The sequence below is a fragment of the Schistocerca cancellata genome, chromosome 5 (genome assembly GCF_023864275.1).
Source record: "Schistocerca cancellata isolate TAMUIC-IGC-003103 chromosome 5, iqSchCanc2.1, whole genome shotgun sequence".
Lineage (NCBI taxonomy): Eukaryota > Metazoa > Arthropoda > Insecta > Orthoptera > Acrididae > Schistocerca > Schistocerca cancellata.
In genome coordinates, this window is record NC_064630.1 from 439904220 (window position 1) to 439928406 (window position 24187).

At 43.6% G+C, this 24187-nt stretch overlaps 1 protein-coding gene across 1 annotated transcript in view; it reads right to left on the bottom strand.

Annotated features, from left to right (window-relative positions):
- Positions 1 to 24187, bottom strand: part of LOC126187909 (sodium-dependent nutrient amino acid transporter 1-like) — a 157566-nt gene that overhangs the window by 99345 nt on the left and 34034 nt on the right. The window contains exon 2 of the mRNA XM_049929262.1: positions 15306 to 15581. Coding sequence (XP_049785219.1) covers positions 15306 to 15491 — 186 coding nt within the window. The 5' untranslated portion in view covers positions 15492 to 15581. The remainder of the gene's footprint in view (positions 1 to 15305; positions 15582 to 24187) is intronic.

The window sequence follows — 24187 nt, forward strand, 5'->3', positions numbered from 1 at the left end:
TTTAGAAAAAAAAATCCTTTTGCTAGTACTCGCAACCACTCATGCACCGCGTGGCGTACCTCTTCATCAGAACGGAACTTCTTTCCTCCCATTGAGCCTTTGAGTGGTCAAAACATATGGAAATCACTTGGGGCAAGGTCTGGTGAGCATGGTGGATGAGGAAGACACTCAAAATGCAGGTCTGTGATTGTTGCAACTGTTGTACGGGCAGTGTGGGGCCTTGCACTGTCATGTTGCAAAAGGACACCTGCTGACAGCAATCCATGTCAGCTTTGATTTGATTGCAGGCCGCAGACGATTTTTTTAGGAGATCTGTGTATGATGCACTAGTGACAATGGTCCCTCTAGGCATGTAATGCTCCAAAATGACTCCTTTCTCGTCCCAAGAGTCAGCAAAACCTTCCCTGCTAATGGTTCTGTTCGAAACTTCTTTGGTTTTGGTGATGAGGAATGGCGCCATTCCTTGCTCGCTCTCATCGTTTCCAGTTGGTGGAAGTGAACCCACGTTTCGTCCCCAGTAACGATTCTTGCAAGGAATCCATCACCTTCTCGTTCAAAGCGCCGAAGTTCTTCACAAGCATCAACACGTCGTTCTCTCATTTCAGGAGTCAGCTGCTGTGGCACCCATCTTGCAGACACTTTGTGAAACTGGAGCACATCATGCACAATGTGGTGTGCTCACCCATGACTAATCTGTAAACACGCTGCAATGTCATTCAGTGTCACTCGGCGGTTTTTCTTCACTATGGCTGCTGCAATGTTCTGTGGAGTCACAACTCGTTGTGCCTGACCTGGACGAGGAGCATCTTCCACTGAAGTCAAACCATTTGCGAACTTCCTACTCCATTTGTAGACTTGCTGATGTGACAAACATGCAACACCGTACTGAACTTTCATTCTTCAATGAATTTCAATAGGTTTCACACCTTCACTACGCAAAAACCGAACAACAGAACGCTGTTCTTCCTTGGTGCAAGTCGCACGTGGGACGACCATCTTCCACTGATACTGCGACGGTATGTGTGCATCTGCACTATGCTGCCACCTACAGGCCATTCTGCACGCTGTTTGTAGCACGCTTACCAACTTACAGGATAACGGCATGAAATTTCGATTTGTTATTACAAATTTAAGGTTTTCATTCGACTCACCCTCGTATAAATTACTGTATGGATATACAGAAAAAACATTATATAATCATGGAAACGGTTAACTATAACATTGATTCCTTCTCTATCACAGTAAGAGGTCGCAATTATGATGCACGAAACAAACAGATAGTTGACTAACAACGCCAATGTTTTAACATCTGCAGCACTTCATATACGTCTCAGCATTACTAACAAATGACACTACCTCATGAAAATAGGTGTCATGAAAGAACGTTGTGTGTCTGGTGATCGTAATGTATGTGTTGCCTAATTGACGAAAGATGAAGTTTTATACCTATTGCAAGAACGTAAGTTTGTAACATTTCTGTGTGATTTTGATGCTGACCCCTTGTTTTCTAGTGCACTAACCTCCTCGATAGCTGATCGGGTGCTAGATGGATCGAGAACTAATTTTAGCACGTTACAAGCGGTCGCTTAAAATTTATGTTTTTTTATTACTCATAAGAACCTGAAATGCACCACATAATGCCTCAAAATGACATTTTAATAATTATATCAGCAAGAGAACTCTTACGCCTTATCGCAAAGTCAGTAATCAGCAGAAGAAACGGTTACTTTCGCGATTACTTTGTCAAAATATGAAAATACGAACGTTGCTCGAGTCATTTGGCTAATATTCTTATAAACGCGTAATCTAAGCCTCTGACTAAAAAGGCTTGAAGGACAAACCGATTTTGCCTTTTTAATAAAAAGCAGCCGTCTCTAATGATCTTACCATACTTAAGAAAAGCAAGCTACTTCTCTAAAATTATTTTAAAATGAATTGCCGCGACTGGTTTAAATAAAAGTCATGTCATGAAGGAGCTGATCCTAAATTATACGCAATGAAGCTGCAGTACACAAGGTCGCCTGAAGAAATACCATGTCTGAAAGCGACCTCTGCAATAGTTGTCGAGATACTGTAAATACTCCTCAATACATGACGTGATTTATGCAACCGTGTACCCTCTGTCATGTGCTTTACTTCATAGTGGTTTGCAAAGTTAAGATGTAGATGTATTCCATTTGATGGCAGCCAATGGTTCTGTTTCTTTATCTTGTAGATTACCCAGGATATAGATTCAGACACACAGAAACCATTTTATACGACTAGTGGTACACGAAGTTGGCTCAGTTCGAGTGATACAGGTTTTGATCTATGATCGAACCAAGGAATTTGTGGTTTTTCACGACTTTCACTTTTTGGAAGGTTCAGTGTACGTAGGAAAATCGAGTTGCATCTCTTATCGCATTCTATTTTATACTACGAGTAGCTTTACGAATTCCTGCCCCCCCCCCTTTTTTTAAGGCATGCCTTAATTTCATCCAAATGAACTAGCGTAATATCTTTGATGGCAATATTGTCTATGGGATGTTCCTTCCAGTAAGACTACATCTAATAATGCACTAAAAAAAAAAGTTCAAATGGCTCTGAGCACTATGGGACTTAACATCTGAGGTCATCAGTCCCCTAGACTTAGAACTACTTAAACCTAACTAAACTAAGGACATCACACACATCCATGGCCGAGGCAGGATTCGAACCTGCGACCGTAGCAGTCACACGGTTCCGGACTGAAGCGCCTAGAACCGCTCGACCACCGCGGCCGGCAATAATGCACTGTGTACTCAAGTCACACTGGGCTGATTTGTGAGTTGTCGACTTCAAAGCCCAGCTCATTTATGCCGCGAGTGTACTGAACGGTTCAATAACACCGCGTTGTATCCATAATGGCTCCTTCTTATGAAATAACAAGAATGTGATATCTCCTTCCAATCAGTGTCTTCAAGGATGCATCCAGGAATACTGATATAAATATCAAAACAGGAAAAAAGCTTTTTAAAAAATCCTAAAGTTACAACTTGTATGACAGATAGAACAAAGCATTTTCGCTGTCCCACAAGAGCTGGCGGCGGTATCTTAATACCAAAGAAAAATTCACTTGTATATAACTGAGAATCGCTAAGCACAATGACCAAGCGGTCGGTTTACGGACAACTGTTGCAGTATAGCAAATCAGTTAAAGAAAGAAAAGTAACGGAGATTGTAACTGTCTTGCTAGTAAAAGAAAGCATTACCACAGCTGAGACTTAGTAACATACTCGCTTTATACAAGCACTCGTCAACAGATTAATCAGCATTTTGGACTTCTGGTTTTCTGGGACAATAATACGCCTTAATAGATGTAACTGCATACTTGGCACATTGTAGAAACATAGCAATGATCAAGTGATTTTAGCAGGGTAGCAGCGAATAAATTTGCCTCCAAAACTATTTATTAATCGAACTCTCGCGTCATAAAGCCACTCTCCTCTGTGCTAAGGTGAATGTTAACAACAGAACAAATACAAATATCCCTGATCACATGGTCAAGAAATACACAATCAAATGCGTTGTCGGTATAGTAGCTGTTTCTAAAGTTAAGACTCTGAAGTCACTAAATGACCATCAGAGATTAAAGATAGCACGCGATGTGCGTTCCTGACAACTAACACGCAAGTGATATGGCTTTTAATACTTGCTCTAGGTCCCCCTCACAAATATCAGTATCGTATCTGTCAAGATTATATCTTCCTATGATTTGTATACCTCTATACAATGTCCGTTCGACGTCAGACTATATAACTGGTGAGTCATTATGAGGGGAAGTTTATCTACCCTTCATTCTGCTCAACCCTCATAGCGTGATTAAGCAAAGGTTGTTATTAGTGAAAATAAAAGAAATGGGTATAAGAACTGAAGCTAATGGTATGAACGATCGTACAGCAATCAGATTAAGTTCAAATAGAATTTTGTGACAAACATAATAATGTATGCTAAGTGTCCTGTAGTATCGGTTTCACCCTGCATATTTCGTTCATGAAACACTTCCAAGTGAGTTCAATTCTGATCTATAAAAATTAATGAAATTTTTGAGATTACTGTGACGAAATTCAGTCTCAACATCTCTCCAGGATCACTCCGCTTTGATTTGTGCTTGCTAGTCCGTCATTACGAAAATGAAGATTTCAGGCGCTCTGATAAATGCCCATGAGAACGAATTCTAGCCCTCGTCATGTTGGAAAGTTATGGGTGTGTGTTCACCTGCAGTCCGCAAGCAGCCGTCGACATTCAGTCTGTGGTTTGATCTGATTCTGACAAGAGATGACTTCATAGCCAAGTTGCACCAAAACAAGTATTCTAGTACAGACAAACTAACTCTAGTTTCAGGGATGCGGATAATCGAGGTAACCAATCCAAGAAGTGTACCGAAATATCACTGATAAATGTTTGGAATAAATATTTCAGTGGTCACTAGGGTTTTCAAATCCCCTGCAACCTTCGATAATAGGAATGCCACCACCACCACCACCACCACCACCACCACCACCACCACCACCACCACTACTACTACTACTACTACTAGTAGTAGTAGTAGTAGTAGTACTGTTATTGTCGAGGACTGCTATCTACGTTAACGTGGGGTGTCCAACCCGCGGCCCAAAGCAAGTGACCATCTATCACACGATCGGTTAAAGTAAATAAATAAATCCATAACGAAATTTTGTATTTTGTTTTGTTTTTGCACCCTAAAACAAAACATTAAATTTCATTATTGTAAAGTTATGATAAATTGAATATTTTCGGTTTCAAACTCCCAATATGGCACAGGTAACCTAGAAGGTTGTACACCGAGGCTTAGACATAGAGGGTATGCATTAACACTACCGACAGACTTTCAGACGTTGTTCAGGGATGTCTATCTGGTGATCTGAAAGTAAGAAACCTGTTATCTCCAGTAAGCCGAGCATCTGCCTTTCGTTCGGTTTGTTGTTCCAGCTTTGCAGCTGCCTCTTAATCTGAACACTGCTCCTCTTTTCTCTGGGACTAACCTGAAGAGGAATCTGGGGAATGATTAACGGAGCTTGGTGATTCTGCTGTATGTTTAGTTCTGTCACTAGAAATACTGCCATGTGAAGACTTAGTTTACAATATTCCTGCCGACACTCTCAACACGTCTGGAAGCTAGAACTGTCGCAAATCAGTTTGCTGTTGGGAATATTCCATTCGTGGCTCAAGACTTGTCTACGTGGCAAGGTACCAATGAATTACTGGAACTTTAATTCACCCATTTTTGGTGCTGGTGCCACGTCTTTTCGATGAAAAGTCTTTTACATGAAAAAACAACATTTCTGTTTAGTCGTACAGCGGTTTAGTTGTGGAGGGAAAGAGGGGGCGGGTGACCGAGACAAAAGAGGCTGTGTTGAGTGTGAACTAATAATCGATCGGACGCAGGAAGTAACAGCCGTCATTTGTCGTAATCAGAGCACAGGGCGAAAGAATTTGTTTAATGACGAACTTTTATGAGTCACTAAGGTTCTTAATCTCACCTGAAGAGGATGACGCTTCTTTAGTTCCTGTATCTATGCAACATTGTAAGCGTGTTTCCGCGATAAGCGAGTCGATAAAGATCTATGAATCACAACAAGCACAGTCCTGTTTCCTCCCACATCATTTTCAATTTCTTACGAACTAAAACTCATGGCCGTAAACAAAAGTTAACCATGATCAATGGCCCGAATATTTGAGTAATTGAAGACAATAAGATGCAGAAAGTGTGAACTCTGGGCGAAACGTACAAGAGTACATCTAGTGCAGCGCACATTACAGTCAACAGCAGTTCACAATCACTGTGAGAAGCGTATTAATGACGTGTGCATTGTGGTCTACTCCCTGCCAGCTAGAATGGGATACGTATATTACTCTTGCTCGTAGAAAGCTGTTTTGAAGACATGGTTTTGACAGACTGCACTGCGTGAAAAGTAACCGCTGTTGAGAGACTTCTGGAGGGGGTACCTTGCTTGATTCTTATGTAATGGTAACCTTTGCGCAACTTTGGAGATACGTTGGGAACTGTAGTACTTGGCTGTGTGTGAACAGTATGAAGATTACTTGTTTTTGAAGAACTCTGTTTTCTCATCTTCACCAGTAGCTTTATGAATGAAGCTAAAGCACTACCTCAGTATCTTTTACTTTTTAACAGTAATGCAAATGTCTGAATTTTGCGTATCTGAAGCTCGTACTACGCCGCCGGCGGACGAGTGACCAGTTAAGACTGCACCTCGGTAGTATACAGGATGCGCAAAGTGCTAATTGAGATTGAAGAGTCTCATGAGCACGCCCAGTAGGGTGCCCAGCCAGGCGCAATAGACTCATTCCGTCTTGCGTAAATGATAAAATAAACAGAATGTTCGACATAGTTCACTCTTTCGTGCTTTCACAGAAAGCGATGAAGTATTTTACGATGCCTTTTCCAGTTCCTGCATTGAAACTTACGAGAAGAGATTTCCCTGAAACCCAGCACTTTACTAATATATACAAAATTGCAGCATGCAGCAGGTGAAAAATAGGTCAGCAACTTCTTTTATAATTGAAATAAATGGTTGCAGCTCCGTCGTAACTTACATTGAGAAATATTTTTAATTTCTTGATGGTGACCAGTTTCTGATATCTGTGTCAATTTTCAAACCATCCGTATCGTGTGCAATATAGACGATAGCCTATGTACACCAGCTGTCCCTGCAGTAATGATCAAAGTGGCACTATGGTCGACTCAACAACAGTACACAGACCACCTAGGACGGACATCTGCGTCCGTCGTGAGAGGTCTATTTAGATTGTTGAGTCGACAATAGTGGCGCTTTGATCATTACTACAAAATGGTTGAAATGGCTCTGAGCATTATGGGACTTAACATCTGAGGTCATCAGTCCCCTAGAACTTAGAACTACTTAAACCTAACTAACCTAAGGACATCACACACATCCATGCCCGAGGCAGGATTCGAACCTGCGACTGTAGCAGTCGCGCGGTTCCGGACTGAAGCGCCTAGAACCGCTCGGTCACCGCGATCATTACTACAGGGACAGCTGTTGTACATAGGCTATCGCCTGCATTGCCACACAATACGTATGCTTTGAAAAATGGATGTAAATTACATACCCTTCGGTTCCTTAACAAAATTCTGCAGAAAAAAAAACTGTTTCTACTTCGGCATGAAGAACATACTAAAGTTCTTTAGTAACTCACGGTTCTTCTACATCTACGGCTACGGCTACATATTTTAGGTACCGTATTTCATACCGTGTTATTTCCGTTCCTCTGTTTCTCGAGAATTGAGCGTGGGGAAATCGACAACTAACTTTATTACCTTTAACCTTATTGTCACACTGCCTATGGGAGATAAATGAAAAGAATAATAGTAATTGTTTAGCAATCTGCAATATTTATTCTTTCAGCTTGCTAAACAACATTTCTCGAAAAGAGTCCCAAATACGTTCCCCAAACTACCACAGCACGAAAAAAACTTTCAGAAGATATACTTCCTCGGTTTACAGATAATTTTTACAAACTGTTCTTCGCTTTCATACGACAACTGATTTGTTTGAACACAAAGAGATTTCACAAACCTTAAGGGAGGCGGGGGGGGGGGGGGGGGGAGGTAATGTCTTCACACGGTTCGATCTTTGCGGGCTTATGGTCGGCTTTACCTAGGACGAGACAACTGTGATTTTAGAAACGTCAATACAAAACGTGACTAGAGGGGAAAATGTTTAAAAGCTACAACATACATGCTGTAATGGCCACCGTTCCGTTGGATGTAGGTAGACATCTCGCGTGCATATGAAGGCGAAAATTTCTCGTGCACTTGTGTGAAGGCCCCCGTCACGTAGTATTGCAGACAACCTCAGTAATAGTGTTCAGCGATAACGCTAACAGTTGGTCGAACGATACTGTTATCATAAAGACCTTTTGAAATCCAAGAGGATTTGCAGGATAATTAATACCGGCTCAGTGACTGACAGCTCACCGTAAATGTAGATAAATGTACACAAATGTATTGCGTGTAAGTAAACACGAAGCCCTGAAATCTCAAATTAACATCGTTGAAAACCACTCTAATGAGAAGTATCTGCCGTGACTGACTAAACGATGATTAAATGTGATGGAGTGAAGGAAAACCTGATACAAGAATTGGAGAACGCAAATTCCGAACAGTAATTTACTGTCTGAATGCTGAACCACTGTAATTCTACGAGGGTCGAATGTCACGACGCGTTTTGTTTGCAATTTGCAGAGTATTGATATGAGGCAAAGCGTTCTCAATAATTCGCAAAGATTAGATATCGGGAGCATCTGAAATTGAGCTCCAGTGATCGAAACTAATTTTTGCCACCAACACAATTATGTTGCCAGGAATTTCATTGGACTGACGAGATGCAGTTGTCGTGAACAACGGGTCCTAATGAAAAACTGCGTTTGTAACGTCACTAGCTTCAGTTTAGTAAGACGAAACGAAGGTTGGAGTTTAGCGTCACGTCGGCTTCACTACAGGTCTGTCCTAAGCTAGAACTGGACAACAATACGGGAAGCTTATCAGCCCTGACTTTGCTGATTGAACGATCTGAGCGTTCTTTAAAACAGATTTAAGGATACGGAGGATACAGAAAGTCTGGGTGGTCGGACAGACAAACACGCTGGACGTGAGGTCATTAGGAGTACGCTTAAACACCATCTCCGCTATTTGACTTCGCTCCAATAGGTAGTAAAAGAATACATGGATTTTTTTTTCGTAAATTGGGCCACGACACACACGAATTGGGATTATCAGAGAAGAATAGTGAGACAAGGTGACCATTCACCAAGGTGGCGAAGAGGTTAGAACACAGGACTCGCATTCGGGAGGACAAAGTTTCCAATCCACGTTCGGCCACCCATATTTAGGTTTCCCGTTATTTCCCTAAATAGCTCCAGACTAATGCGGGGATGGTTCCTTTGAAAAGGGAACGCCGCTGCTTTCCTTCCCCGTACTTTCGTAATCCGAGCTTGTGCTCCGTCTCTAATGACGGCACTGTCGACGGGACGTTAAACACTTATTTCCCTCGCTTCATACGGTGACCGGCAAGTATTCGTCGGTGACTTTCGTCGTACAGCACGCTGAAGTCAGCCACCGCTGTCTTGGGGTCTGTTTACGATCGCCATTCATACACAGCAGAGCCACAAACAGCATCAGCTTTCCGAGAAGCCGCTATTGTTACTGAGTTTGCTGAAGAACAGCCGCCAGCGAGATCGACAATAATAGCCGCGGGTGCGCTGGGCCATGAACGGCAGGCGCTGACAAGTGTGTGCCAGGTTGAGAGGAGACTTACACCGCAGTGGTGGGCGTAGGGAAGTGCGTGCGTGCTGCAGGCGGGTGAGTCAGCTCCAGCCCTCCCCGAGCAGTGCGTGGCACGCACCTGCCACGGCCGGTACCAGCAGCTCTAGGGCGCACGCCTTGCCCTTCTATACGGGTGGGGACAACGCACCGTGACTTACCAAACGCCGCACCGCCAAGGGCGTACCCAGCAGGAACAAGGAAGGCCAGTTACGCCCCTCCATTCTAGATTAAAACATCTTCGCAAATCGAATTCGCGTCCCGCTCCATCAAATGAAAAAACGTGTTGTAAAGAGCCAAACCGTCCGGCGCACTCCGTTCCTGGAGAGTTGAATGACGTTCTGTGTTATTTTTAACAAGGAAACCTCCCCATCGCACCCCCCGCAGATTTACTTATAAGTTGGCACAGTGGATAGGCCTTGAAAAACTGAACACAGATCAATCGAGAAAACAGGAAGAAGTTGTGTGGAACTATGAAAAAATAAGCAAAATATACAAACTGAGTAGTCCATGCGCAGGTAAGCAACATCAAGGACAAGGTGAGCTCAGGAGCGCCGTGGTCCCGTGGTAAGCGTGAGCAGCTGCGGAACGAGAGGTCCTTGGTTCAAGTCTTCCCTCGAGTGACAAGTTTAATTTTTTATTTTCAGACAATTATTATCTGTCCGTCCGTCCGTCCGATGCGAGGTAACTGCGCCGTAGTATGTATTCACAAGAAAACCTAAATCGGGCAAGGTAGAAGGATCTTTTTACCCATTCGCCAAGTGTACAAGTTAGGTGGGTCGACAACGTATTCCTATCATGTGACGCACATGCCGTCACCAGTGTCGTATAGAATATATCAGACGCGTTTTCCTGTGGAAGAATCGGTTGACCTATGACCTGGCGATGAAACATTTTCGGTTCCTATTGGAGAGGCACGTCCTTTCGTCTACTAATCGCACGGTTTTCCGGTGCGGTCGCAAAGCACAGACACTAAACTTATTACAGTGAACAGAGACGTCAATTAACGAACGGACAGATCATAACTTTGCGAAAATGAATAAAGTAAACTTTTCGCTCGAGGGAAGACTTGAACCAAGGACCTCTCGTTCCGCAGCTGCTCACGCTTACCACGGCGCTCCTGAGCTCACCTTGTCCTTGATGTTTCTTATCTTGCGCATGGACTACTCAGTTTGTATATTTTGCTTATTTTTTCATAGTTCCACACAACTTCTTCCTGTTTTCTCAATTGATCTGTGTTCAGTTTTTCAAGGCCTATCCACTGAGCCAATTTTTAACTAAATCTGAGGGGGGTGCGATGGGAAGGTTCCCTTGTAAGTAATATCCTCAACGTATTACGGCCGAAGTAGTCACTGACACACAACATACTGTTTATTTTGTCTGTTGAGGGTCACCAAGCGAGAGCCGAGAAGACCAGCCTCGTATACTTCCTTTTTACTGGGTCTGATTTGCGGCAATAGATGAAGAACTACCAACCAACAGCCAGCACACAGGAGAAAGTGCTGCCAGACTCGTCTGCGTAGCAGACAGAGTTATTGTGCATTGTGAAGAAATCTAGAAAGAAATGGTCGTCGGAAGGTCTCATTCAGCACATAGGAATGTGAGAACAACCTTCAATGAAATTAAAAGTGAAGGTGTCGATGTGGTGGAATTATGATGTTAACCGCAGAGAAGAAAGCGGATAGATGGTCTGTACGAGGGCGACGAACAATCTGCTGACGTAATAGAAGAAGAAACGGAAGTCTATTTGCAAGACAGCAGATAGCAATATTAAGTGGCCCTCACGTTCAATAATAGTTTGAAACTATGCTGACGTGAGCTACTGAAAGCCCTAAACATATTCTCAGTATCGTCAATATGTACTGAACGTGCAAGGTCAAATATTTACGGTTTGATAATTTTCTCCATTCAGATGTTGGCAGAGCTTCATGAACCAATCACACGGCATTAGTGTGCACTGATTATGTTTTCAATTCGCCTTTATGCATATCATGTCTCATATGCAGTTTCTGAAGTAGTTTTTTTGGCTCAAATGGCTCTGAGCACTATGGGACTCAACTTCTGAGGTCATCAGTCCCCTATAACTTAGAACTACTTAAACCTAACTAACCTAAAGACATCACACACATCCATGCCCGAGGCAGGATTCGAACCTGCGACCGTAGTGGTCGCGCGGTTCCAGAATGAAGCGCCTAGAAACCGCTCGGTCACCCTGGCCGGCAGTATTTTTTTTTAATCAAAACAATTTTAATAGGGCTATGACAGGTTAATCATTGTATATATCTCTTTAGGATTCTCTGTGACATTGCTTACTCTTAGTTTGAGAAGATGCTGTAGGTTCGTGAATTAAATACCATTTTTTTTAAAAAAACGCTTCCACTTCGAAAAATACGTCACGTATCTGCAATGATTGGTAATAGGTCTGCGAAATGCGGTTCAGTTTCACCACCTCATCACGAAACCACACCAAAGAAAGTACATTAACTGCCTGAACATATCCTTGCTAGTCAGATATAATTGCTGAGAGCTTTCAATGCAGTTTTACTAATTGTGTTTGCTAATATTACGGAATCATATTCTTGACAGTCATAATTCCTTGAGACCTTTCAATACCGGATTACTAATTGTGTTTACTAATATTACTGTCCTGCGGACTCTGCTATTTGTCGCCCCCACTCCTGCATTGGGAAAGGTGGTCTTTTCTCCAGTTTGACAACGTGTGTTGGTGCCGGCAGCCACTCCCCTAGGCGCCTGCCTCCGAACGGTAAGGTGCGGTGCAGCCAGGTGCTTTTCTCAGGTGACGTAACGTCTAGCGACGACCAATAAAATTACAACAGCTTACAAGACAATTTAAAATTAATGGAGTCAAAGTCCATCAATCGTCAATAGTAAAAACATACCTTCGTGGTATATTAACAGTCAGCTTACACCATTAAGCGGAGAGGCATTCTACATACTGTCAATTGCACAGCTGCTCGCGAAACCAAAGCTTCGACACTGAAAATAGTCTCAGGCTATAGAGGTGCGGCAAGACCGAAGTGTTGCCATGGAAATATGAACTAAATCGCCTTATGCAATAGGATGTGTCAGACCCTGAGAGGCAACCCGTGCTCAGAACCTTCCATTTGTGAGTTGAGTCAGTAATGTCAACTGTTCGTCCTATCCCTACTGGCGAGCCACGGTGCGCAGTCCTTGGACCGAACCTATACACGATCTACACCGCTGACGCATCTAAGACAGGCCGCGTAAAACTAAGTGTTCGCGGACGAAGCAGCCATCTTCAGCCACAGCATGGATGCCAACACACTCCAAGATCGATTGTAGCTCGCCTCTGACAAAATGCACACTAGGACCGTTAAGTGACCGTCAAGATGTAGTCTTTGGTAGTTAATCGCTGAACCATACCTTCAGCATTGCCACCCTTCGACATCACAGCTATCCCTGTTCTGTGTGGTGATATGTCAGAGTCGCACTCGACCGCCATCTCACTTGACGCCAGCACAAACGTGACACTACGAACAATACCAACCGTCGACTCAGCAAGTTGTCTCCATTGCCGAGTCCATCTTCCTCCCTATCGCCGCAGCTTTTATCACATTGTGAAGGGTTCTGCTCCGCCCTATACTGGAATGCCATCGTCCTGGGTCGATCCGCCGAAGTGTACATACAGACGTTACTAAGAACTGGGAACCGAGCACTGCGATTAACTCTCAACCTACGAACGACCTCTCCGTCAGGCCATCTGTGCGACATGGCTAATAGTCGGGCGTCTAAGAGGCCGTTTTACAGTAGCTGCCCACATCTACCAAGAAAGAACGCGGCGGCCTAACAACGCGACGATTCAGGCGCTAGGCGGGAAAATTCAGCGTAGCGTCCATAAAAGATGGTCGACAACTAGCGGCAATGCAGCTGCCACCGACAAGACCATCTAGATAAATAAGATTACCGTAGGTGACGTATCCAGGAAAAACCAGCGAAAAATAGCAGGAAAAGCATTTAAGTGTTGCGAGCTACAAAAACAGCCGGAGAATTGGCCATAACTCCGCGAAGATTCGTGGCAGCAGTGAAATACCCCTTTAACTGGCAGGATTCTTCTTCCGTCTTTCGCAGGGTAGGCAGCAGGTCAAGAGTCAATGCCAGCAAATAAGTGAAAAATGTTGATCAGCTGAGTGCCTATTACTCTAACAATCAACCTTGTCCAAACTCAGCTGAAACACAACTGAGTGCGTTTCATCTTGAGCACAATCGGGCACGTCGCAAACTCGACATAACATGGCAAGGGACACATTTAGTAAATGCTGTCCATCCAAAATACGTAGGATGTCACTCTAGATCCTACTGTGACCTACACGCAGCGTAGCAAGTATACAGGAATGAAGGTGGAAGCCAGAAATAACATCCTTCGCAAGATCAGTGGTAGCACGTGGGGGACCTTAACCACAAACCCCGAAAATCACGGCAATAACAACATGTTACAGAAACTTCCTGGCAGATTAAAACTGTGTGCCGGACCGAGACTCGAACTCGGGACTTTTGCCCGCGAAAGGCAAAGGTCCCGAGTTCGAGTCTCGGTCCGGCACGCAGTTTTAATCTACCAGGAAGTTTCATATCAGCGCACACTCCGCTGCAGAGTGAAAAATCTCATTCTGGAAACATGTTACAGTGTTACAGATTATGGATGCCCAGCCTGGTACAAATCCACTCACGCAAACTTAGTGGACAAGGAGCTAAAAGGAGCGAGTGGGTTGCCTCAGACTTACGTCACTCTACCAACTCGCTGGCATAGTACCACTAGATGTTCGTCTTTCAGTAACTATCAAAGTGCTAAGAACAAACCAGGCTCATGAGAAAACCATGCACTATTTGCGCACGTTCCAACAGCTCCAAGACTGAAATGCAGAAAAAGTTTCTTCAGTGCTATTTCAGGCTTGCAAACAGTAGCAGCTACAGCAAAAAAAGAGTTTTGGATCTCTCGACTTGAAATAATTCTGCCCGCCCCCTCCTTTCGGAAGCCCCCCGGCCTGGGCATAATGGACTGAGTGGAGGTCACTCAACAGTTGGAAGATCCTGGAGTAACCCTGCACAAATGGTACTTTCCTGTGGGTTCCCCCACCTGTGACTGCACAGAACTACAGACCATGAGCATCTATTCGATTGTCAACTATCTTCTGCATTTTGCACACGAGAAACTCTTCTCCTCACGACACCGCGTGCAATCGAAGTTGCTAGACTTTGATCTGTCGTATCCCGGGAGGGAGGGAGGAAGGGATGAATTCGGTGGGGTTAACTGGTGGTGGGCCGCTTGCTGATTCCCTGGCCACGGCTGAAAAGTAAGCTTTGAGTACTGCAGAGTAGGTCTCGGTAGAACTACTTGAGAAACAAGGTGGAATGTCCCTATTTACTAGTTCCCATCTATAACCGACTGACTTCTTTTACGTCTGCTACGTGTCTCTCATTGGCCAGGGTAAGTACAATAGCGTAAGTTCGGTTCCTGCTGACGAATGTCGTTGAGAAGGCGTCATCGGTTCATTGCTGGTACTGCACTCTCTCCGAGAGGGTAGAAGCCCCCCCCCCTTATTTATACGGCTTCTTTTGCACATCGCCCTCCTGAATGGGTCGGCGATGACGTGCTGAGAGTGCGTGTTGTAGAATATCAAGTCGTTGCCACCATGTAAGCTATGGGAAGTTAGTCACGTAGACCGCAGTTGCGTGGCACAAGAGCGGCAGATTATAGAGTCCAAATATTGGTTCGCCGCTTCCGGCGTTTAAACCAGTAGCCTACTACTTCTGGCCAAGAATTACTGCATAAGCTGTATTAATGAACTGGTCGGAATATTTTAACATTCACAACAGGTCAAGAGTTTTGTACCTTGGTAATTCCTTCAATTGTTTGTAATGGTAAATACCATGTATCTAATTTGTTTTCTGATTCGAGTAAATAATGATAAGTGAACAGTACCTGGCAGCAGGGCGCTGGCGGGTGAGTGGCGGGGGCGGCGGTGGAGGCGGCGGCAGCGGCGGCGACCAGCTGCTGGTTGCTGGAGGCCCAGCTGCCCGGCGACGACGGCCGGCTGGGCGGCGCCAGCACCGCCGTCGAGGACGTCGCCGTCGTGCCCGCCGACGACGAGCCCTCCGACGCCGTCATCGTCGACGACGACACCCACACCGACGCCAGCTCCAGCTGCTGCGGCTGCGGCTGTGACGGCGACGACCTCCCGGTGTCGCTGCCGGAAGCCTGGACACCGAACATCATCTCTCAGCTAACACGTTCTCGCCCGCTAATGTCTCAAAAAGCATGTTGTGTACTCGGGACAGGTTAATGTATGACATGACTTCTGAAATTTTCCCGGCGTATTTCTTCTTTTAATAATTTCCGGGTATGCAGCCGGATTCCGTCGACATTCTGCCACGATATTTAAGCCCAGAGACGTCCAGCCATCATCGGGTGAGTACAAAACTACTGAAGAGCCCAGGTGCAGTCGCGGTATTTATACCCAATCTCGCGCATGCGAAATGTACTGGCATCCTATAGCGCATGCGTCAGGTGTTGACATGCGCGGCATAGCCGAGTTGTACGTGCTGCCCTCGGATAGTGAAAGTAAAAGATCATCTAGTCATTAATTATCAATGACGCCGTCGACTCCGCTGTGATTGTATAATTTTAATAACAGGATTCCAATTTTTATCCAGCTGAAAGCCGTTGTCACGATTCATTGGATTATCGGCAAGACGTATTTCCACTGATTCTTTGATTACAGAATCCCAAAATCCGGAAACCGGAGCTAAAATTTTTATTCAATTGTTTTCCATTGAATGTCCCAAAGAAATACAGTGCTCTGCTACTGCCGATTTTGACGGTTGCCGCAGACGGGTGCCTCTTTCATGTTCTGTACATCGTTCATTGACAATTCTTGTCTGGCCGATGTATGCAGAGCCACGTTTACAGGGAATTTTGCAGACGCCTGCTTTCTTCAGTTGTAAATCGTCTTTAACGGATCCAACCACGGCCCGGTTCTTTGCTGGTGGACGGAAGATAACCTTAATTTTATTTTTCTTCAGTAATCTGCCTATTTTCGACGACACATTCCCGGCGTATGGAAGGAACGCAGTTGATTTATAGTCGTCATCAGCGTACTCAGTGCGTTACTCCTTGTTATGACAGTTGCGTATGGTCTTCCTTATTTGGCGTGAAGTGTAGCCATTCTCTTTAAAAACCTTCTCCAAGTGTTCTAATTCTGCGTGGAGGTTTTTATCATCCGATATTACATGCGCTCGATGTATTAAGGTACTGAGAACACCGGCTGTTTGTGCTGGGTGATGGCAGTTTGACGCCTGGAGATACAGATCTGCCCGAGTCAGTTTCCTGTACACAGAATGTCCTAATGACCCATCATTTTTACGGCGTGCTAGTACGTCTAGAAATGGTAAAGTGCCATCTTTTTCAGTCTCCATCGTGAATTTAATGTTCTCATGTAATGAGTTTAAGTGATGAAGGAATTTCTCCAGTTCCTGTCTGCCATCAGGCAATACAACAAAAGTATCACCTACGTACCGCCAGAAGACCGTAGGCTTTAAAACAGCAGACTCAAGTGCTTTCTCCTCAAAATCCTCCATAAAAACTTACTCAGTGCAGAACTGACGGCCTTGTTTGAACATATACTCTCCTCAACGTACTTTTTATTCAATGACGAATTCTTTGAACAAACAGACGGCGTCGCCATGGGGAGCCCTTTGTCCCCTGTGGTAGCTAGTCTTTGGGACATTCAAAAATTTTAGCTCTAGTTTCTGGATTTTGGGATTCTGTAATCAAAGAATCAGTGGAAATACGTCTTGCCGATAATCTTATAAATCGTGACAACGGCTTTCAGCTGGATAAAAATTGGAATCCTGTTATTAAAATTAAACAATCACAGCGGAATCGACTCCGTCATTCGATACTCAATGGCTAGATCTTTTACTTTCACCACCGAGAGCAGCACGTACAACTCGGCTATGCCGCGCATGTCAACACCTGTCGCATGCGCTGTAGGATGCCAGTACATTTCGCATGCCCGAGATTCGGCATAAATACCGCGACTGCACCTGGGCTCTTCAGAAATTTTGTACTCACTTGATGATGGCCGGACGTCTCTGGGCCGAAATATCGTGGCAGAATGTGGACGGGATCCGGTTGCATACCCGGAAATTATTACAATAATGTATGACAGTCCGTGACTCAAGTCTAACCTCACTTAGTACCCATTCTACTGTTACTGTTGCTCTACTGACAACAAAATATTCCCCACTTCCTCCTTTATTAGCCGATTCGCCTCTCGTGACATCTAATGGTCAATTCCGCCTTGTATGGGGGTGTCCGGATGCTTTTGATCAATACCGTAGTTGCGCCAAACTGCACCAGACCCCAATAACTCCAATCTTCCCATGTGTCTACCCTACTACTGATTCTTTCTTACATTTAATATCGCTATTTCGTATTGCCCTTAAAATATTTATGAACTCCGATGTTATAGGTAACCCACGTTTACCAATAATCTCTTAATTTGGTGCCATTTTCTCTCTCTTTGCTCTAAGCACCATATACCGACAGAAAAAAAATCTTATCAGTCGACAATGTTGAAAGCCTTGCTAGAATCTTGGAATACTTAATTTACCTGCTCACTTGTAACCACTATTTGCAAAGTATCTGAATACGCCAAGGTGCTTTTCATATGAAAGGCACCTCCTGAAACTGTACCGAGTCCTTGAGAGAATCCAATTTTCCATCAGGAATATGTGCTAGGGTCATGTAGGAGACGAACGTTAGCAATATTTGTCTATAATTTTCTTCATTCGTTCTTTATCACTTTTTGTGAACAGAAGTGAACTGCGATCTTTTCCAGGCGCTTGGGACTATAAGCCCAGCGATAAATGCGAACTATGGAAGGGACTGATTCAGCAAGGCATTCCACGTAAAATCTGTTAGGATTACGTCTTAGGCATGTTCGTTCTGAGTAGTCCTCGTTGGTTTGCAATACCAGGAGACGGGAAACTGCTTATCTTTGCTCCCGACCATTGACTTTACAGACGAACAGAACTGCCTAGTTTTTTCTAATAGCTCCTTCGCCAAGATCTGATTGACAAACTTTTTGCATCCTTCACGGATAGCCATCTAACTGATGCAATTACTGCAATTTCTTTTTATTTCATCAATTTCTCTGCGTTGTGTGTAGCAGTGAGAGAGACGTGTGCATGAAGTTGGCTGGATCAGTTATATGGAGGCTCTGAGTCATTCCGCCGTTTAGAGTTATCTAGAAGAAGAATGCGGTATCTCGCGAGAAATGGCAAGAGCACAATCACTCACTGTTCCAAGCACTCACGATATTGCATTGAAAGGAAAGCAACGAGCTCTCTACTCCATTCCAGATCAATATAAGATCTTCATGTATACACAACGCGTGTTACGTGCAATTTGCTGAAAGCTGTACCCTTCACTAAGGCAATGGTTTTCTATAAGAGATGGCTTAAATTCCAGTAGGGAAAAGCTGCACCAGTTCCCAGGCTTCCAGGTTAAGATAACATTAGAGCCAGCACTTGCTTCACGGATGATTCTACAGCTTTTTTGTGTGCATTCCGCAAGCATCCGACCTCTCGCCGTACCATGGCTTTAAAGTGTCGAGCTAATGCCGCTAGGACATCTTCCATCTCACTGGACAGACTAACGCAGAGTCCCTATTTTTTCAACACTGTTACTAGAGCAATAATTCCAAGCACAGGACAAAAATACGATATCTGCGTGTGCCACCCATGTTTTATTCCGTCTTATGTGTACCTTCCATGAGCGATATGTCAATGAAAATGGATGTGCAGTGTGGGAGTGCGCTAATCTATGTAAACTAAGAAGCTCTTCGTATATGTAGCCAGTCTGATACAAAACGTCTGCAATATATAAGGACTCGTTCTTGAATCTTACTATATTTTTTTTTGGAAAAGATTTAATATATTTACACAAAATCTATTTTCTAATTAAACTACCTTCTCATCAAATTATTAAGTATAATAAGTCGCCGGTACGGTTCTCAGTCGTTGATTATGTTCAGTTCTGTGAACAGTGGATTGGGGTCATCGACAACGAACAAATTTGACCACTAACTATGATGTTCATACACAGAACTTAACGGATGGGATTCAAATCTACGCTCCCATCAAAGAGCTGCTTCAAATGAACATTTGAGAAGTTTGTCCTGGCATGTGTAATTTTGTAGTCATGTTTTCTCTCACTCTTATCTGTTTTGTTAGAATCTCTTTTACAACATGTACGTCTGAACGGGACGAGGCTGTTAATCTCTTATAATCAGAACTCATTGCTTATATCCCAGTGGTAGATGGGATATCTGCTACTCCCTTTTGTCGTAGTAGCTTAATATTTTTCAGATATGTGGTTCTTAGATAGGAGTTATCAACCAAAATTCCTATCAGTCATTTTATGTCCATCTGATGCTTAGTTTATTCCACGCTGTGGAGAAAAAAAACAGAAATTAACGCAAAGGAGGGTTTTTGCATCAATTTTTGACAAATGACCCAGCAGAAATTGAAAAATGAGACTGTACTATAACTCAAATACTGTGAAGATACCTAAAGTTTCCGGAATCTAGCCAGTTGCAATTGACAAACAGAGAGATGCAAATTGATCTAGTAAATTGTTTGTACTAAGATTTTAATGTCGCTTAGTCTTCTTTCGAACTGCGCTCCGTCTTGTCTCTTCTGCTTTTTGTGATTTTGATTCTACAAGAAGGAAGCTCTACGGTTCTTTTGTAGCCGTAAACTAGTATCTGGATGTTCAAGCTTTCGAACATATTACATTGTAAATCGTTCAGCTACATTCTATAAATTTTGGGAACCGCTGTGACTTCCAGAACATACGAGACGTAGTCATACACATAGGTGACGCCACACGGCATGGCCAGCCTCCAAAGGGGCGCAACATAGTTATGTGCAGACGTCATAGAGGGCACAGACACACAAGACTGACTATTTTGTGCATCCGCCGTAGTCACTCAAATAGTTGCGATGTCTACATCCATCCGCCAAAAGTGAATATAAGCTGACACGCAGCTCCTCTCAAGTAACATCTGCAGTATCAACACAGTATCCGGAGTAGCAAGAGTGCCTGAAGACTGCACGAGGACCTTGTCTGTACTCGCCGCCAAGAGAAACCAAACTGGACATTCTACAAGTGATAGTAGATATCGTTCACTGGATTCAGGAATAGACCAGAGTAAAAACTATCAGTGCAAGTGATAACTGCATAGTACCAACGCCCTAACTTCGTACTGAAGTTAAGTGGTATCCTTTTTTTTAATAAATTATTAGAAGCTATAGCCAATCTGTGTTGCCATGTACTGCTGTTGCCTAATCTATTTGGCCCTACGACAGGTCTGTAGTTGCTGCCTATAGCAATCCCACTGCATAACAGCGACTACTTTCGGTGACAGTGGGCACTCTTCCTGCCAAGTTCACGTTTGCCACCAAGAATTGGTGAATACAAGAAGCACATTGATGCTTAGTGGTTTTTATAGAAAGACACAACAGATAAGACTTCTTTGCCTCAAACGTGAAGTGTGAATTGTGAATTTTTCTCCATTTGAAAATTCTTATAATGAATGTGGGCATGTAAACGGAAAACTTTGTCGTACGAAAGTAATGAAGTTTTGTGAAACAAGGCAAGAAAGGAATTCGTTTAAATAATATAGAAACAGTAAGATGAAGTCGTTCGTATCCGAACAGTTCTCAAATACGAGCGAAAAATAGATTTTAAGACGTGTGGTCATACCGATAAACATTAACCAATGATCCGAAGCTCTTGCTCCTTCCTCTTTGCCACCTTTCAATGGCTGTCTATGCATGAGTTATTGAAGTAAGTGCTCAAGGCTAAGCTCCATCTCGAGACATACATAGGTTTGATTACATTTGTTTGCAAGAGCCCCCCTTCCCAGTTCACATCGCAAACATTGCTCGGCGCAGACTTCGTTGCTGAATCAAACGTTCTGAGCGAACACTAGCCTACCGAAATAAGGCGCTCGTCTGTTTCGGAGAACCGAATCACTACACGCGATTGCGGGTTGGTGCACGGGAAGAATGTCTGGAGCCTGCGCGAGAGATGTGTGGCACGAAAAAAATATTTGAGTTCGTCTAGCAACGTCAGTTCTATGAACTTTTTTTCTGGCAGATATGAGTACACAGTCTTCCAAGCAGTAATTCCCACAGTAGTTGATTGAACACAAGCCGCAGCGCTTAACCGACAAGTTGGGCCGAATAGCGCGGCCCTTAATAGAATTTCTCTTCTATTAGTTCGGCTTTGTAAATTCTCCCATTTACAAGCCATTAAGAGAGTGGGTTGGATTTTTCTGAGCGAATTCGTTCGTTAATGAACCAATTATTATGAATTATTGCTAGAAAATTCAGCCCGACATCTGCCATTTCCACCTTAAAGCGCACTACATTAACACCCTTCAGTTTTAACGGTCTTGATTCCAGTGACTAATCGGTGGCGATGTAATCAATACCTATCGGGGCTTTCCGCCTATTTGCGCCCGTGACTTCTGTTTGCTTAGATTAAGAGTCTCTTGCTTGGTTGTGCAGGTCGCAACGACTCTCGCAGTAATTTCTATTGCTGCGACCTACTTCTCTAGAACTGCGTCGTTCGTGAGTTGTGTCATCGGCCATATCATGTACGCAGATATCTTGACTTTTAACGAGCCTGTCACACTACACGAGGCAACCCCCATTTCTGAAGGGGTCAATGTACTAAGAACAAGGCACTTTTTTTTTTTCTTTTCACAAATCTTCAGTCTGTTCGCGACACGTGGTCTGATACTCTGTACATTAGTAAACCTTTTTACTAGGTGACGGCGCAGCCCTCTGCCGAAGACTAAGATGTTCAAAAAACATCGCACCTACCAATCTTTGTTTTGTATACTAGTGTCGCACTTTTAGTGTCTAACCCGCCGCTGTGTTTACATTACTGTGCACTGCTGCGCTCACTGACCTCTTTGGTTTCCTCGGAGAAGTGGACCGGCATGAGGTGGCTTTCTGCAGCTGTGATGCGCGCCGTATGTGGAGCAAGACTAAAGCGAGAACCCGCGCTGTGGATTAGCTCGAGGATGCGTTATCTGACGCCACTCGGCGATAACATCAGCATGACGGTAGCACCGCTATATTCCTCCTTGATAAGGACCAGCTTCCCGTAGTAAGGCAGCATCTCTGTACGTGCGTGTCGCAACACACTGGAATCTACATTTCATTAGGAGCTATCCGTGACGTCAGAGAGGACTGTCGGCGTCAATGGGTTTCAGTTTCCCAGCGCTTACAACGAAGGAGTCTTACGTCAACTGGCAGCATCCAGAGAGTCCCTTCCATCATTTTGCTGGCAATATTCGCTGTTTACTGTTATGTTCGAAAGCACATGGTGGGGTACGAACACTTTGCTCTACTGTAATAACCGTATTTTGCATACAACTGTTCGTGATCGCTACCCATGGTGATTGATAAGACATCGTTACTGTAGATAGAATAGAACACGATCTAACAAAAGAATCTTGACATTCCATTGATTTCGGACGAATGAGTCCGTGTCTCCAATCTGCACTCACATGAAATATAAACTGTAATTTACTAAACAAACTTTTAGAGACGAACATCTTCATGAATAACCTATTTATACAAGACATCTTGAAGTTTTTCACCCGACTGTTTCTAAAAGTGTTCATTAAGATACTTACAGCCGAGGTGCTCCAAAAGTCTTAAATATATGGATTAGGTATGCCATATGAAGAAAATGATACTATTGGTAACTCTGTTGCTGACGAAACGTCTCAAAAAAATCCTTCGATATTTAAAATTATTTATTATTAAGTCCATGATTGCAAATTTTGTCCTTTGAATTGTTTCAAAGTGGAACACTGCGAATAATTCATGCTTAGCATGTCTCTCTTTAAAAAAAGCTTTATATGTCTCATACCCACCACAGAACAGATGATCAGCTGTATCTTCAGTCCTTATATACATGCATTAGACCAGTGGTTCCTAGGCTAGGGTAATTACTCCCCGAAAAGTAAAATGAAATTTTCTGAGCGTTCGACTGTGTTTCGGTCACGAAACTAAATTATCGTTAAAAGATCACTATTATTATCACTATTTTCTAAGACCGTAATACTGCTTACGTAAGTATCAGTATTTACTTTTTTCTTCTTAAACACAAGCAAAGGTTACAACTTGCGAAACTGTGAGCACCGACTTCACATAGTCTACCCACTACACACACACTGTGTGCTTTGCAACATGCGCCTGTAACAGTAAAAGTTATGTATATATACAGTGTGTCCCAGGAGGAATCGTCACTATTCAGGGATACGACAGGAATGCACATTTGAACAAGAAACTTCCTATGGACATGTTCCTATTTTCAATGCTTTTAGATACAACACGTTTAATGTCACTTTTGTACGTTTTTCTGGAATAACTCTAAAGCCACGGCCTCTACAAGAAAAGTGCCACAGCACAAAAATTAATCTGTATTAAATTTCCTACAAAAAGGTGTTATTTTCTTTTTCTGTTGTACTGGTAGTTTGCGCGGAGAGAGAGAGAGAGAGAGAGAGAGAGAGAGAGAGAGAGAGGGGGGGGGGGGGGGAGGGGGAGGATTAGTAAATTTCGCGCGACGCTCATGCGCCGTAGCTTAGGTAGTTTTTGTAGGGCAATTTGTAGTGGTTTCCGGACTTGATAGACCATAAGTATCTTGCATCAAATTGTTCGTTTCGGCTTCCTCTACATCGTTGTGGTACACAGAAAAAAATGCCAGAGTACTGA